Source organism: Pogona vitticeps, chromosome 5, assembly GCF_051106095.1.
Source record: "Pogona vitticeps strain Pit_001003342236 chromosome 5, PviZW2.1, whole genome shotgun sequence".
Taxonomy (NCBI): Eukaryota; Metazoa; Chordata; class Lepidosauria; order Squamata; family Agamidae; genus Pogona; species Pogona vitticeps.
This window is the reverse complement of record NC_135787.1, coordinates 3,257,369-3,272,700: the sequence shown is the minus strand read 5'-3', so window position 1 is coordinate 3,272,700 and position 15,332 is coordinate 3,257,369. Positions and strand designations below refer to the sequence as shown.

Here is a 15,332-nt window from a genome sequence, read left to right as displayed (position 1 = left end):
TGGTGCAGTGTCACAATCCGCTCTGAAGGTTCAAAAATGTAATGTAGGAGTTCACTTCCCCAACTATTTTTGGAGATGCTGATCTTTGAAATGCTCTGTGCCTTTTAAAAACAAATTTGCAAAAATCATTTGACAGTGCAAAAAAACCCAACTCTGGACATAAAGAGCAAGCCACCTCACTCAGCTAGGTAGTGGCTCACAAGGTGAAAGAGCTCCAAAACCTGTCTGACATCCACAGCAGAGCAAGCAAGTTGGCGTTTCTCGTGGCCCATAAAGCTGTTGTATTCTTAGTTCCCCACAATGGGAAATTTAAAAGGCCACCCTGTGTACAGAAACAGCAGGAAAATGCAAATAGGTCGTAGAACTGCAAGATCCTCCCCGACTTACAGTTGGAAAATCCCATCGGACCATTTAGGGAAAGATTTAATAACAACGGTGGAAAAAAAGGAGGCGAAGCCAGGAGGGCAAAGAAACTCACAAAGCACTTTTGGAATTGTTTATTAACGTTCATGCCTGGATTTTAATTCCCAGTACAAAAAAAATCAATAAATACCAACCACCACCAGCCATCTTAATATTCAAACAGGATGCCAACACTGCGAAGAGTCGGGGTCCTTCCACACACACTCCCAGTGGAGGGCCAAGGACAAACCTGGGAGGGAGAGGAGCCCAGCACCATCTATGGCGCCAGGGTTTGGGCATCCGAGGGTATACACATCCCTTGAGGTTTAAGGGACCTTCCCCTTGAAACTCAAGGCAAGGTTTGAAATGGAACATTGTTATGCTACAATGCACATCGTGGTGTGTGAATATGCCCGGGGAGCTTCCGTAGCCGAAATAGGTAAAGGGGCCTAAGTGGTGCTAAGAGCGGCTCTCCTGGTGCCCACATTTCATAGAACAGGGGGGCACCCTTGGCTGCTAACACTGGTGGCGACATCTGGATCTCAGTGGTTGTGTGGCCTGCCTCGCCCTCTGCCGCGGCCGAGCGGCGGGGCGTCTGTAGTGGAACGGGGGTTCTTGATTGTTTCATCCACAGAGACAATGAGGCAGGCTGCCTCGGAGGCGGCGGTCAGGGCATTGATGCGCACAACGGCCGGCTCCCACACACAGGCTGCGAAGTTGTCGGCGATGTCTTCGTTGTTCACGTCCACGCCGTACCACGTGCCACCCTGAAAGGCAGAGAGGACATACATCCAATAAATAAATGCAATAAACAAATAATACATTAAAATACATGCATTCAGGGCGAGAGAGAAAAAGAAGCAAGCCCAAGCGGAATCAAGATGAAAAAGACCATCCGGCAATGAAACAGACCAGAAGCAGAACCTGGTTGTAAACAGTGCTGCACCTGTAGTGCTCTCCAGTAACTGGTACACCATTCCTGGATATGGAAGCTCTATTAGCTTTCAAGGTCAGCAAGCTGTTCAAAACTGGCAAATCTGCCCATGGGCCATCCTTAACTGAGCAATGGGTACATCTGGAAGGCCACACACGTTGCCCACACTTGTGCTAGGAAAGTTTCAGCAGTCACTGATTAAAACAGCAGCTTCACTGTGAAATTTCTCTTTTGTGCACTGAAGTGCATGAGGATGCAAAAGAGCTTTCTGCCGGTGTGTGCTGAAACCGCAGGCAGGAAGCATGTCAGCTACTTCTGCCCTGTTGGGAAAAGGATTTCACATCCACTTTTGGGGGACACTTTTTGGCAGGAGTGGGGCCACCCCGGGGTGGACATGGTGGCAAATTTCCTGTTTCCAAGGACAACCAGGATTGCTAAACGCCAAAAAGGGGGGGGGGAGAATAAAGTGGAAGCAGCCAGAAGTTCACTTGCCATTTTTAAAAAAGGAGAAGGGGGGGGGGGTTGAATGGCACAAGCAGGCCTTCCAACCCATTTTAAAGAGGAACTCCTGCTCCCTGACCCTCCCCGTCTTTTCTTCTTTGGCCCAGAAGTCACTAAGGTGGCCCAGGGGGATGGGGCCACATTTTGCCCGTCCCTCTCCTAAGGCCTCCCTTTCTTAGGTTGGCTCCGTATCTGCCAGTGACAGCGAAGGTAAAGGTCCCCCTTGACATTTAGTCCAGTCGTGTCCGACTCTAGGGCGTGGCGCTCATCCCCGTCTCATCCCCAGGGACAGCGACAAGATTTTTTAAAAGCCCAGTCCCAAACGTGAAACCGCTCAGCAGAACAACCACCTGTGGAGTTGTAATGAAGAGACACGGACAACTCGCCTCCCTACGGCTGGAACTGTGTACACAGGGAGGCTGCTGTTCACAAAACTCCGGACAAGAGAACAGCTGGATCCCAACATTTCTGTCAAGAAAAGCTCACCTGTGCGTGCTTGGCCCGGAGTTTGTTAAGGATGTTGGTGGCATCGAAGCCAGCGTTGTCGCAGAGCTGACGCGGAATGATCTCCAGGGCTTTGGCATAAGCCCCGATCAGCAACTGCTGCTTGCCAGGAATGGTCCTGGAATAGTCTCGGAGGTATTTCGAAATCTCCATCTCTATAGCTCCACCACCAGCGACCACAGAGTCATTCTGAAAGACACAACAAGACGGAACTAGTCACTTCCCCGTGAAGACAACGGCACACATCGGTCTGCTCTCATTTCGTTCACAAGGAAGCTGCTGGACACTCACCCAGCGCCGACTCAGGCGGCTCTCTTATCTGCCACGTCTGTACAAGGCAGCAGCAAGGCGCCAGCTTGTTGGCCAAAGAGAGGAAAGAGACACCATTCCTGCATGACCTATACTCAAAGAAACCTGGCAGTCTTGCAAAGAATGGATCACTGGCTTCAATGCATTTTTTTTTTAAGATTTATAACCTTTCTATTAGGGCTTATTTCTTAAAATTATAATGTAAGCTGCCTTAAATTCACGTTCTGGGAGAAAGGTGGAATATAAACAACAATAAATAAAAACATACTTTAAAGAACCAATCTGCACCAAACTGAAAGGTTTTATAGCAGAGACCAAAAAAAAAAAAAAAGGGGGGGGGAGGGAGGCAAACATTAGGATGTACTCTGCTTGTCAGCAGGCTGGCCTTGGAAGTGGGGTAGACGTAAGAATCCTCAGTGACCGAAGGAACTACACAAATCGTACATGAAACTCAATCCCTAATCCTAACAACAAATAAATTCTAATTCTTGTAAAATATCCCAGAACCCATTCATTCAGTGCACCGTTTTTCGTGTCTTTTTGTTGCTCCTGGAACATGGAGTTTGATGCAGGGATTTGTGCTTCTCCTAGCCTCAAAATCTGGGCCCATTCCGATGTGAAAGGCAGAATGCGACCCTGGCTCGGTCATTTTCCTGTCTACAAGGCAAGGACTGCTACTACGTCTGAGCCAGCCACCGTGCGCAAGCCAAACCCCTTGACCGGCACACCTTGATGGATCTCCTGACAATCATGATGGCATCGTGAAGGGAGCGTTCCGTCTCTTCCATGAACTGTTCTGCTCCACCGCGCAGGATTATTGTGCAGGTCTTGGCTTTCGGGCAGCCGGTGAAGAAGTTGTATCTGCCAAAGAAAGAGGAAGAGGGGTGTCAGCAGGAGCAAAGTGAGGGATCCAGCACCATGATCGTCTTCCAGAGTGGCACACAGGGGTGGAGACAGATCAGGCGTCTCTTCCCTCTCACCAGCTACAGACTAACACACACAAATCTGCACTTTTGATCGATCTTTAAAAAGGCACTTGTGGATCCCCCCCCCCCAAGACTTTTAAACGTCCCGGGCAGAAAAAGTGAATACCAAAACAGGCCGCGATGTGTCAAAGAATCCAGATTCTGCTCTGAAGACCATTCCAAACCTCTACCTCTTAATTATTCCAAAGGACTGGTCTTCAAGTGGGGTTATCAGGATAGCACTAACAGCAGAAGTTACAGCTCAGAAAACGGACGCAATGGGCTTTGCTGGCGTTTGTTTTTACTACACCACATGGATTCGGGATCCAACACGCTTCAGAGAGGCCAGACCGAGCAAGACTGCCCTCTCACTAGAAGCTAAGCAGAATCTTTGGCACATACTACCAAAAGACACAGCTCACGAGAAAGGCAGTCATGACAGGAAACAAATGGATGGTAGTAGGAGACGAGGCAGACTGAACACAAAATGAATGGACTCAATACCAGAGCCACAGCCTCGGTTTTGCAAAATGTTAATGACAGGCCCTTAAGGAAGGGTTACTAATTCACAGAGGGACCCCAGGGCAGCAGTGACTTGGCAGGACATTAACCACCGGATGCAAAGGCTGGGGGGGGGGTCCAGTCCCACCTAGAAGCCATCCTCTTATCTAAGATGTGTGAGGGCTGGCTCAGGTGAAAGTTGATCTCGACATGCTCAGAGGCACTATTGCCAAGCATGCAGCCAGCCCAAGAGCTGGAGACCTGGGCTGGTTAGGTTGCTCAGGCACCTCAAGAGTTTGCCGTTGCCCTTCTTGCATCACAACGAAACGCCAGCTATGGGAAAGGAGAAAGATCCTAATGCTGCTAAACGAGGGTGACGGCCATCCAGAACCAGCAGGGCACCTCCGGAGCCCTTTCCTTTCACCCCCCCCCCCACTGCCAAGGCTCCCATTACCTCTCCCCTCCGATCTGCATCTCCTCGAAGAGCTCGCAGCGCCCAAGGACATCGTCAGTCAGGGAGTTCGCGCTGGTCTGAATGGATCCACCACAAGCCTACGTTGCAAGAAGCACAACAGGCGTTCAGGGTATGTATGCCTTGTACATGAGCAAATTGTTTCAAAACCAAGCTCAGTCCTCCCCCAGAGAGGTTTGTGCTTGCCTCTTACCACCATGAACAAGACATCTCTTGCATACAGTGGGGTCTTGACTTGAGAACTTAATCCGTATTGGAAGGTGGTTCTCAAGTCAAAAAGTCTGTAGGTCAAGTCTCCACTGACCTACAGTGCATTGAAAACCGATTAATCCCATAACAGGCCGTTTTTGTTCCATTTTGATTTTTTTATGGTCTTTAAGTCAAATCTCAGGCTGCAAGTCAAACTTAAATTTTGCGGCCAGAGAAGTCTGTAACTCAAAAAGTCTGTAAGTCAAGCCGTCTGTAAGTCAAGGGTCCACTGTATTAAAAAAAATCACTCAAAACACTCTGTTGCTGCAACTTTGTTGATTCCACCTTATTATTCCCTGCATATTCCTTGTAACCCTACATACAACACTACACATCTCAAGCAGCATTTTACCTTTTGAGGCAGGGCACTTGGCTTTAAAAAAAATAATAATGTTCTGGGCCTTGAACGTCCAAGTAAATCCAATCACTAAATGGATGTTCTCTTCCACCACCACCACCCGGGACACAATGCAAGGGGTAAGGGTACCAGTAAACAACGGGGAGCAAAAGCTCTCTACCCAACCCCGCGTGAACTCTGGTTAACACTGGGTCCCTTTGTGGAACTCTGGCTCTCTTCCTTTGGACTAACGGGGAGAAAAAGAGTCACCACCCCAGCCAGTTGGCCACTTTGTGTTGAACGCCAGCCCTGCGGTTCTACAGCATATTTTAAGAGTAAGAGAAACCCAGCAGGAAGGCCTCGTGTACTGGACGGTCTCCCGTTCCCTTATTCCAGACCCACACAGCACACAAACCAGCAGCCAAGCCAATCAGGAAGGAGGTCCTTGGGAAAACCTTTAATGGACTCAAAAGGGCCTTTTCCTTCTGATACTCCAGGGAACATCATAAAAGGGCAAAGAAACAGCACAATCACAATGCTTTTGGACCAAAAGCCGGGGCCACATCAACGGATCACCTACTCATCCTAAGAGAAGCATGCAACTGAAGCACAACTGAACCCACAGCACCCTCCAGTCTGGCAGAACCATGCAATAAGAACAGAATCTGGCCGCTGCTTGGGCAACGCGTACCGAGGCCAGCACGGAGCCCCCCCCCCCCCATTCAGGACTGTGAAGTCAAATGCAGAATCTCACCATCATGGTCCTCTTGAGATCTTCTTCTGGGACTCGGCCAGCACAGAACATGTCTCGGTCAGCAAAATACTGAGTAGCCACATCCCCGATGGGGAGCTTAGAGAGGACCACTTTGGCCCCGGACTTGTGGATCTTGTCCAGCTTGTCGTACAAGATGCTCCACTCGGCATCGACGATGGCCTGATAGTCCTGCAAAGGCAGATTTGGGGGAGATATTCTCAGCGCTGTTCTCTTTGCAAAACATTTACACATTTTTAAAACAAATTATCATTTCCCTCTAGTCTTCTTTACTGTCCTACGGTCCAAAACTAGAACTTCACATGCTCCAAACAAAGAACTGACCCCCACCCACCCCGCAGTACCTCCACACTGTGGACTCGGATCTCGGCGTTGTCCTTCTCCGCTTTGAGTTCCAGCTCGATGTTGAGCAAGGCGATCTTGGGAGACTCGTACTTCTTTGGCTGCATCTCAAACCCGGCGTAAGAGAAGGTTTTCTTGAAGGCCACTCCTGCCACCAGCTGGGAGTCCTGAGGAAAGGCAGTGCTCGGTAAGTTTGGGCCTCCTGGTTATCCCACTTGGCCGGCTCCCCTCATGGCCCGAAAAAGGCACTATCGAACGACGCCTCTCTTTCCCTGCTTCGACCAAAGAGGCTCTTGTAAGGGTGGCAGGACTGGCAGGGGCCCCTTCTGCATCCAAAACAGCTCCTGGCTCGTGAAAAGCAGCAAAATCCAGGATGCCTGTAACCGGTCCCTTTATATTCTGCCTGATCCGTATTCTCTACGGCGTATCTGCACTTCAGGCTTCCACATCCTCCCCTTTTTATGACATGGCAACTCGATTCGACAGAAAAAGCAACGGTGAGGCGCATCGCTGTTACTGATTTCTTTTTAAACAACCCATGGCAACTGGTCCTGTTTTATCAGTTGGAAACGTTTAATGTTACTACTGTTATAGACTACGTTTTATTCGTCTGTTTCCCAACCCGAAGGTTGTGTGACATAGAAGGGCAAATGGGCACTTATTCTGTTACACTGTTAATGCTTGCTCCAGTTCATACACCCTATTAAGTAAAGGTAGCACAGCAAAAACAGACACCAAGAAAAAAGGGTAAGAGTAGGGTCCTTCTTACCAGGAGCCATAAACGGAAGATCTGCTCCATGACCCCCCCCCAAATTATTTCTACCCTGTTTCCCCGATGATAAGATCTAACCTGAAAATAAGCCCTAGCATTTTTTTCAGGATGCTTGTCATAGAAGTCTTACTCCAAAAATAAGCCCCACTTAAGTGAAACCCCGCCCTCCACCCTTGTGCAGCAACCAGAAGAAGAGGACAGGACTGTATTGGAATAAATGTAGATGGTTTACATGAAAACAAAATGAATCATCCCCTGAAAATCAGCCCTACTGCATTTTTGGAGCAAAATTAATATTTTTTTGAAGCATCCGGCCCTCCAACAAATGAGAATTCAGCCAAAGTCCTGCCAGGGAAGGCTATCAATAAGCCTTTCCTTCTCTCCATTGCCGAAACAGAACGCTCCTAAAGACCATTTGCCAAAAGCACGTTCTCTAACTTCAACCGTGCCTCTTGCTGATTAAGTGTCTGCTACCATTTTAGTCCATCAAACTGTGTTACTGTCTTTTCCCAGCATAGCTCCCACCTTCCCATGAGATGTAATTTCTTGCCATCCTCTTTCTTGGCTTTCAGATTTAGGAGGCGGTTCAGAGGGAGAGATTCCCGATCATCTGGAGGCCACCGACTTACCTCTAGGGCCCCTCCCTGGACTTTCTTGATCCCGATCATCTTGATCTGCAGCAGCTCATCGAGCATCATGACGGCGTCCACCACCATTTGGGCAAAGAAGCCCTTGTGCTGAGCGATCAGCTTGGAGCTCAAGGCTGTGCTTGCACATTTCTCCAGGAGACTCCTCAGCTCCCTACAGTGGGTGAGGAGGAGGCATCGTTAATTCCACTTTCAGCTCCCCTGGATCGTTAGCCAACCCTTCAGCTCAAGAAGCGCCCATGCCAGAACAGGCACCAAGACAGACACCCACAGAGCAACGCACCGTACATTTAGGAGGATAAACGTTGTGCCCCCATCCCTGGCACCACTCCAAACCTTACCGGACCTTCTAGTCAGTCCCTAGCTCTAACAAAAGGGAAGGCAAGAGCCGCTTCCTTGCTTATGGCTACTTTCTATTAGAAGCTACAATAAACATAATTATGAAATAATGCTATCCCACAGGCATTAGATATGCCACTTTTAGTGCCCATAAACGCTAGTACGCCCACGGTAATACGCTGCACCATGAGGCTCATTTTCTTTATGGTCCTTGCAGTGTCAAAAAGAGGCTTATTTTGCTTCTGCCAAGCTACTCTGAAAGGATCTGAGGTGTTTATCACTAAGTTGCTACACAGATCTTGAAAAATCTCCGTCCTGCTGTTTCACTCTGCTCTCTGCTGAAACATAATTAGACTGCAGCGTTTTATGTCACCACTGCACTATTCTACGCTCCCGTTTATCATTTGACGTCTAAAAGCACCAGCAAAACAACGTAAGTGAAATGAAATAGACAAAAGAACCTTTATTACTAGAAGGCTGGCTCAGAGGAAAGAAGACCAAACTGCAGCTCCACCGGTTAAACCTTATTTGCCATTTACCCAAATACCTACTCTTAAAGTCACACGAGCAAGACAGAAGCTTCACCAAAGCCTTTCTCTTAGTGAAGGTCCCGTGGATCTGAAAGCGCGTGAGCGCGTGCACACACACACACACACAGCCTGCTAGTCTGGCAGCACAGAGGCAACAAGAGGTGGCTGCTTTGCAGCCAACAAAGGATCCAAACAACGGACAAAGGAAAGGCAGGAGGTGCAAGGAGCAACGGAAGGGAAGGTATCCTAACTTATTCACTCAGAGGCAGCTGAAGGGGCCTTACGTGGCTGCTGCCACCGCCTCCTCCTCCTCCCCACTCCCCCCTTGCTTACCCTGAGCATCCTGCGTGGGTGCATGGGCGTAGCATGGCTGAGGGATGAAAGCCTAACAGTAGAAGACAAGGTTTACCCAATTTTTAAGTGGGCATGTTGGGAATGATCTGATCCTTTCAGAAGAACAACAGTATACAAGAACATCTGGGTTGAGGAATCCACCGCTTAAAACCATTTTTTGCAATTTGCAAGCATCAATCATGGGGCATCGCAGCCTCAACGCTGGTTTATCACCATCTCCAGCTGAATCTCACACACCCTCCCAACAAGGCTGTAATGTGTTTCTCCATCTCCCAAAACAGGGTATTCCTCTATAAACACATACGCGCAGACACATGCCGTCAATTTTTTTAAAAAAAAAATCAATAAAATCCAGCAACGTCAACCGAACAGGAAAGGGGCAGCTTTGATCTTAACCGGCACATAGACAGGAAGAAACTTACGCTTGGTCTGTCTTCTTGACTGTAACTGCAATTTGCTTGATCTTATTCACAGCCTGCCAACAGGAGGAGAACCACAATGAACGCTTTGCACTTAACTCCTGCTAATTCCAGACAGCTTTGGGGAGATCATGTTGCCTTCCTGTTTTGGAAGGTGGGTGACAACGAGGATTCACGGTGGCAGGGTGTTCGTTCTCTGGGATCCTGCCCAAACTGCCCTACCCATCAAAGGTGAGCAGGGACTATCCTGTCGCTACTGGTTTTGAGACCAAGTGAGAATATTTTTAAGCAGAGGTATTTTCACTCGATTTAACAAGCATTCCTCCCAACTTCATGGATGGTCGTTCCATGTTTTTACGTGCTCCTGCGTATCACTTGGGAGAACCATGTTTCGGAAGAAGAAACGGCCTACCGTGTCTTAAGGTTAAAACAATACACAAATCCTGTGCCCCTTGCCAATACTGCTGCCTTGGGTTCTTTTAGGGAGAAAGGCAGGGTAAAAATAATTTAAATAAACAAATAATAAACAGAAGTAAGGAATAAACCGACATCCACCTCCAAGGCACATATCCTGTTCCATAATATGTACAAACAAGGTTAATGTGAAGGACAACAGCCAGGATTTCTGACTGAATACATGCCTAGTAATTCCACTGTTGAAGAGGATCTTATGATCCCTTTTGGGGGGGGAGGACTTTGAAACCCCAAAACACGTGCCATCTAGCAGCTGCTAGGATGACAGAAACAAGCCAGCTGCTTCTAGGTCACTAAACAGGTTTCAAATTCCCCAGGTCTAGCCTGAGTGATGACTCTCCATCAATGTCTTTGCCTGGTTCTCCTCTATCGACAAAGACTGATGCCAAGGACACCCTTACCAGCTGGGTTGCGGTACGGAAGGCACGGATGATGATTTGGGGGTGCAGCCCTTCCTCCACGTAGGGCTTGATCTGCTTTAAGAACTCGGCAGCCAGGAGGGTAACAGACGTGGTGCCATCGCCAACCTGCCGAAAGAGACAGCCGCTCAGAGAAAGATCTCCCTTCGTGCAAAGCACCCCTCACGCTCTAGGCCTATCTGCTCCCTCTTGCTCAGGCAGCTCCACCCAGCACCCCATCAACTGGCAAGGAACGGTCAGATCCTGCTGCGGAAGGATCCGCCACTGGAGGGTCAACAAGATCAGCAACCGTCCTTACAAGGAGACGGCATGACGGCCGCAGGAGCAACAGCCCTGGGCTTCACCTTCCCAGGAGATCTCACCCCTGAAGTGTCCACAAAAGCAACCACTTGGCTAGCGGTGGCAGCATCCCCTTAAGGCCAGTCGCCAGGCAGTGATGGTGGCAAACACTATGGCCGTTCTCCTTCGTGTGCACCTCCAGGTCTTTCTTTGAACAGAACAGCTGCCTCTAAGAGAAAGCTAATTTGCTATCTTTGCAGAGAGAAGCATTTTGGACCCATCTGGTAGGCCACGCATGGAGGGGGGTGGGAAACACTTGTCTTTACCAAGCAAAAAGATCTCTCTTTTTTTGTGCTCCTTATCTGAGAAACGTCAGCCTTTTTATACCCACCTCTGCATCCTGGGACTTGGCAATGTCTACAAGAGTCTTTGCAGCAGGATGGACCACGTCAAGGAGCTTCAGGATAGTGGCCCCATCATTGGAAATCGTGGCTTTGCCTGGAAAAAATTGAAGAACGGCAAAGTCTGGGGTCAAACTTCTAAATGAGCTTTGTCTGCCAGGTTCAAACGGGTCAAACAGGACTCTAAAGCCAGAGTAAGAAAAGCGAAGACAGCTGCTTTATAGGTCGGGCCGTGGCACTTAAAAGCACTCTCTGGGCAGTTTGCTGTTTAATGATGCAGGCTACGCCAGCTTCTCCTCCACCACCACCTTTTGGCTTGGAAGCTAGTGTAAGACTTTGCTCTACATCCAACACAACCGGCTTTGCAAGGGGAAGTTTATCTGCTGAGCTTCAGAGGACCTCCGAGACCAGTACAATCAGTGGGAAGTACCCATCCACCACCTGTTTCCAATAGATTGAACAATGGCTCCCAACCTTGGGTCACCCGGATTTTCTTGGACTGCAACTCCCAGAAGCCTTCACCACCAGCTGTGCTGGCCTGGGTGACCCCAGGTTGGGAAACACTGCACTAGAACACAGCACTGAATGCCAGACGCTAGGGGACTAAGCACCATTAAGTGCACGGCCATTTTCAAACGGTCCTCCCCAAATCTTTTTTGAAGCTGGGTAGACGGCATCGTCCCCCCGGACTCTAAAATCTGCAACGAGTCTTGTAAAAGATTGAGAAATACCTCCACGACAGCTCCGGGAAGCCAAATTAAATTAAAAAGCAAATCACTCTGGAAGATACATGACGCACCTCTGTGTGAGCCTCCGCAGAGGATTTCAGCTCTTAACCGTAAACATTAAGAAACCTGCTGTCCAAAGACGGCTCACGTTTGGGTGCCTAACTTGGCCTTACAGCCCTCTACTCCCCAAAACCTGGAGCCACTTAATGCAACTGGAAACTTTACAGTGAAACAATTGGGATCTCACCCAATGACTGAAATACAAGGTAAATAAGAGTCACCAGTACAGAAAACCCACTGAATCCAGCCTGTCATCCTCCCAGCCCTCCTAGCCTCGTGTGCCTGACATTTAACAGCCAACAGGTTCACAAAAATTAACTTCCCCACAGCCTTTGTAATTAAGAAAAGATGTCAGCTAAGGTACACCGGGGGACAGCTGCCAAAATCCCTTCATTTTTCCACTTTGTGCTTCCTTGTTACAAAAGCAAACTCTTTCACATAGGTACCCTTATTCAATACGCCGTTTCCAGTTGATTAATGCCTCAGTGACTTCAGCAGGGACCTCACGGTCAAATAACAAGAGAGTGTTCAGTTGTGAAAATCAACACAAGACAACCAGCTATAGCAACCCAAAGAATGACATTTATTATCCCGTAGGGCAGTGGTCCCCAGCCGTGGGCGTCCAGATGTTCTTGGACTACAACTCCCAGAGGCCTTCTGCTGGCCAGGATTTCTGGGAATTAAAGTCCAAGAACATCTGGAGCCCAAGGTTGGGGACCACAGCCGTAGGGCAATATTGAGCCAACCCTGGCTCTCCAATCGCTGCCACGGACAGATTGAAACTGCAGCAAGGAGAGCATGACGGTGCAGAGCTACCTGTACGACAGAACCCCAATAGGTCTGCAGCCCCGTAACAGACGAGGGTCACAAGCTCACCTCTGTCATCGACGATGAGTTTGTCCATGCCTCGGGGGCCAAGCGTGGTCCGGACGGCTTCTGCAATGATCTGGCATGCTGTGATGTTACTAATAAGCTGCGGGATCCCCTGGGAAGTGTCGGTCCCTTCCTTCAGGAGGATGACAGGTGTGGGCTGCAAGACAGACAAAGATCCGAAGAAACAGTCAGCCCCAACAAAAGATGCCGGCATTTGGTTGCACAACAGGCAGTTCTGCATAAAGCAACAGTGAATGCTCTTTGGGTTAAGAAACCTCAGCCATGAGAATATTCTGCACACACGGACAGTCATGGGTGCGACGACAGGGAAACAATGAACTGGAAGCCACAGGCTGGAATTCAAACAGATCTCACCTTCTCAAGGATAAGCCAAGTTGTCCCTGTTTACAGATGGAACAGCTAAAGACACCACAGACCTATTATCGTAGAATAGTGATGTTGGAAGAGGCCTATTATACAGCCAGCCTTCTGGATTTTTTTAAGCCAGAGGTTGGGGGTTCGATTCCCCCTCTGGGCCTCCCGGGAGAAAAGCCAGCCCTCTGTAGCCTTGGGCCGGCTGTACTGTCCAAAGATTTATCCCCCAGAAGAAGGGAAGGGGAAACCAATTCTGAGTGTTCTCTACCTAGACAAGCTTCAAAGAATCACCATAAATCAGAACTGACCTGATGGGACGCAACTACCATGTTTTCCCGAAAATAAGACAGGGTCTTAAATTAATTTTTGTTCCAAAAAACCCATTAGGGCTTATTTTCAGGGGATGTTTTCATTTTGTTTTCATGTACAACCATCTACATTTATTCCAATACGGTCCTGTCCTTCTCTTCTGGTTGCTGCACAAGGGTGGAAGGCAGGGTTTCGCTTAAGTGGGGCTCATTTTTTTGGGGGGGGGGGGGTAGGGCTTTTAAGGCCAGCATCCTGAAAAAACCATACTAGGGTTTATTTTCAGGTTAGGTCTTATCCAGGGGGATTAGGATTGGGGGGGGGGATTTGGGACCTTGCTGCCCGTTCTTTGCCATCCAGCGGAGTCCGACTCTGGGCAACCCTCAAGAGGGTGCGGCTGAGGTCCAACTGATGTCCAAGCGATATGTGTGTGTGTCCCGTTGCCACCCCCTCCTACTCCATGGGACTGCCTGGCAGGACTCGAACCCGAGTCCCACGAAGGGGCAAGCCCCGCCCACTCACGTCCCAGGAGGGGGGCCCCACCCGGCTCTGCACCCGGACTCCTGGAGGTGGCATGCCAGAGAGAAAAAGGGGGGGTAGGGGGGTCCCCCAATAAAGCCCCCCTCCCCTCCAGGGGGAAATGAGGGGTTCCCCCCCAGCTCTGCCCAAGGCGAAGCCAAGGCGCCCGGGCTGCGGAGGAAGGGAGAGCCGGTGGGGGGGAGACTCGCTCGGCCCCCGGGAAAGGCCAGGAAGGGGACCCCCCAAAAGGGGAAGCAAGGCAAAGCCTCCCCCCCTCCAGGGCGGCCGGACTACACCTCCCAGCATGCCCCGCGCGCTCCCCCCCCCCGGCTCCCGAACGGCTGGATGGTCTCGGGAGGATCCCGGTTGGGCCTTCTACCCTCCCGCCGGCCCCCGATCTCGGCCGCCCCCCTCGCGCCGGGGAGGCCCTTCTGGGACGGGCAGGCCCCTTCCGCAGAGCGCTGGGCCCGCTGCCCGGACGGATGGCGGCGGATGCGCGGAGCAGGCCCGGCCCGGCTCCCTCCCGGCCTTCCCTGACTTACCATCATCTTGGCGGCCGCCCGTGGGGTGGAAACGCTGCCTTCCCCCACAATGCACCGCGCCCGCGGCCCAGAAGGTTCCGGCGCCTGAGGGGGCGGGGCCGGGAGGAGGGAGGAGCTCGCCGCGCCAAGGGGGCGTGGTCTTCCCCAGATCTCGTTATTAAAAGAAGACGTGCTCGTTTTAGTGAAAGGCGCTTACCAACTCGCGGGTTCATGTTAGTTGATTTTTTTTAAAAGAAAAATATTTATTTCTATATATGTTTCAGAAACAATGTAAAGCACACACAAAATGCAGAGTTAACTAATAGAGAACTTAAATACGCACATGCATACACAAAAGTGCCCCTTTTCCACCGGGACCCTTGGAAGCCAGGCTGCATTTATTTCCTTTTATTTATTTCCTTTTATTGATTTTTAACTTATATGCCGCCCATTCTACCCAAAGGTCTTTATCCAAAATGATGCCCGCTTCCCCTTTCAGGATGGCTCCGGTCCTTTTGACGGCACACGAGTCTTCCCTTTGATTAATCCATAAACACTTCCTAAAAACTCTTACTTTTAACACCTAAAAAAATATGCTGGGAGAAAAGTAGGAGGGTTGGAAAAATCTGGATAGGCGGGAAAATGTACTTTTAAAATTTGGATTATTATTTTTTTACCATCTTAGCCGATGACTCCGAGAATCAGCTGTACTGTATTAGGCTCCCCTTGGGATTGTGGGAGTTGTAGTCCAGTTACAGTTAGGCATCCTTCAGTCTCGAAAGACTATGGTGACGTGCTCTGTGTGGAGGACTTAAAACAGTGTTTAGTGTGGCTGAGAAGGCCAATTCAAGAGTGACAATCCCTTCCACACTGAAGACAAATACAATCTCCCCTGTCCGGCTCCCTGGTTTTGCTGCTTTAGTGACTTCCTCTTGGCCTCAGTCTGCTGTACAAGTGTCTCTTCAAATTGGGAGAGTCCATGATGCACCACCTGCCTCCTGGCTGAATCCTCAGATGTCAGGGTTTCC

At 49.7% G+C, this 15,332-nt stretch overlaps 1 protein-coding gene across 1 annotated transcript; it reads right to left on the bottom strand.

The window, feature by feature from the left end:
• Positions 1 to 482: 482 nt before the first annotated feature.
• CCT7 (chaperonin containing TCP1 subunit 7) lies at positions 483 to 14,456 on the bottom strand. The gene is made up of 12 exons (XM_020807633.3): positions 14,326 to 14,456; positions 12,587 to 12,740; positions 10,913 to 11,019; positions 10,225 to 10,350; positions 9,353 to 9,405; positions 7,690 to 7,861; positions 6,291 to 6,455; positions 5,929 to 6,117; positions 4,571 to 4,668; positions 3,379 to 3,511; positions 2,324 to 2,530; positions 483 to 1,169 (listed from the first exon to the last, which is right to left on the bottom strand). The coding sequence occupies exons 1-12, from the start codon at positions 14,329 to 14,331 to the stop codon at positions 945 to 947; spliced, it is 1,635 nt and encodes a 544-aa protein (XP_020663292.2). The 5' UTR covers positions 14,332 to 14,456; the 3' UTR covers positions 483 to 944.
• Positions 14,457 to 15,332: the final 876 nt, after the last annotated feature.

Coding starts and splice junctions, on each gene's coding strand:
- CCT7 (XM_020807633.3), bottom strand. Junction 6,456..7,689: donor TCCAGGGAGGGGCCCTAGAG/GTAAGTCGGTGG, acceptor GCCTTTCCTCAG/GACTCCCAGCTGGTGGCAGG. Junction 1,170..2,323: donor TCCGGGCCAAGCACGCACAG/GTGAGCTTTTCT, acceptor TCTGCCTTTCAG/GGTGGCACGTGGTACGGCGT.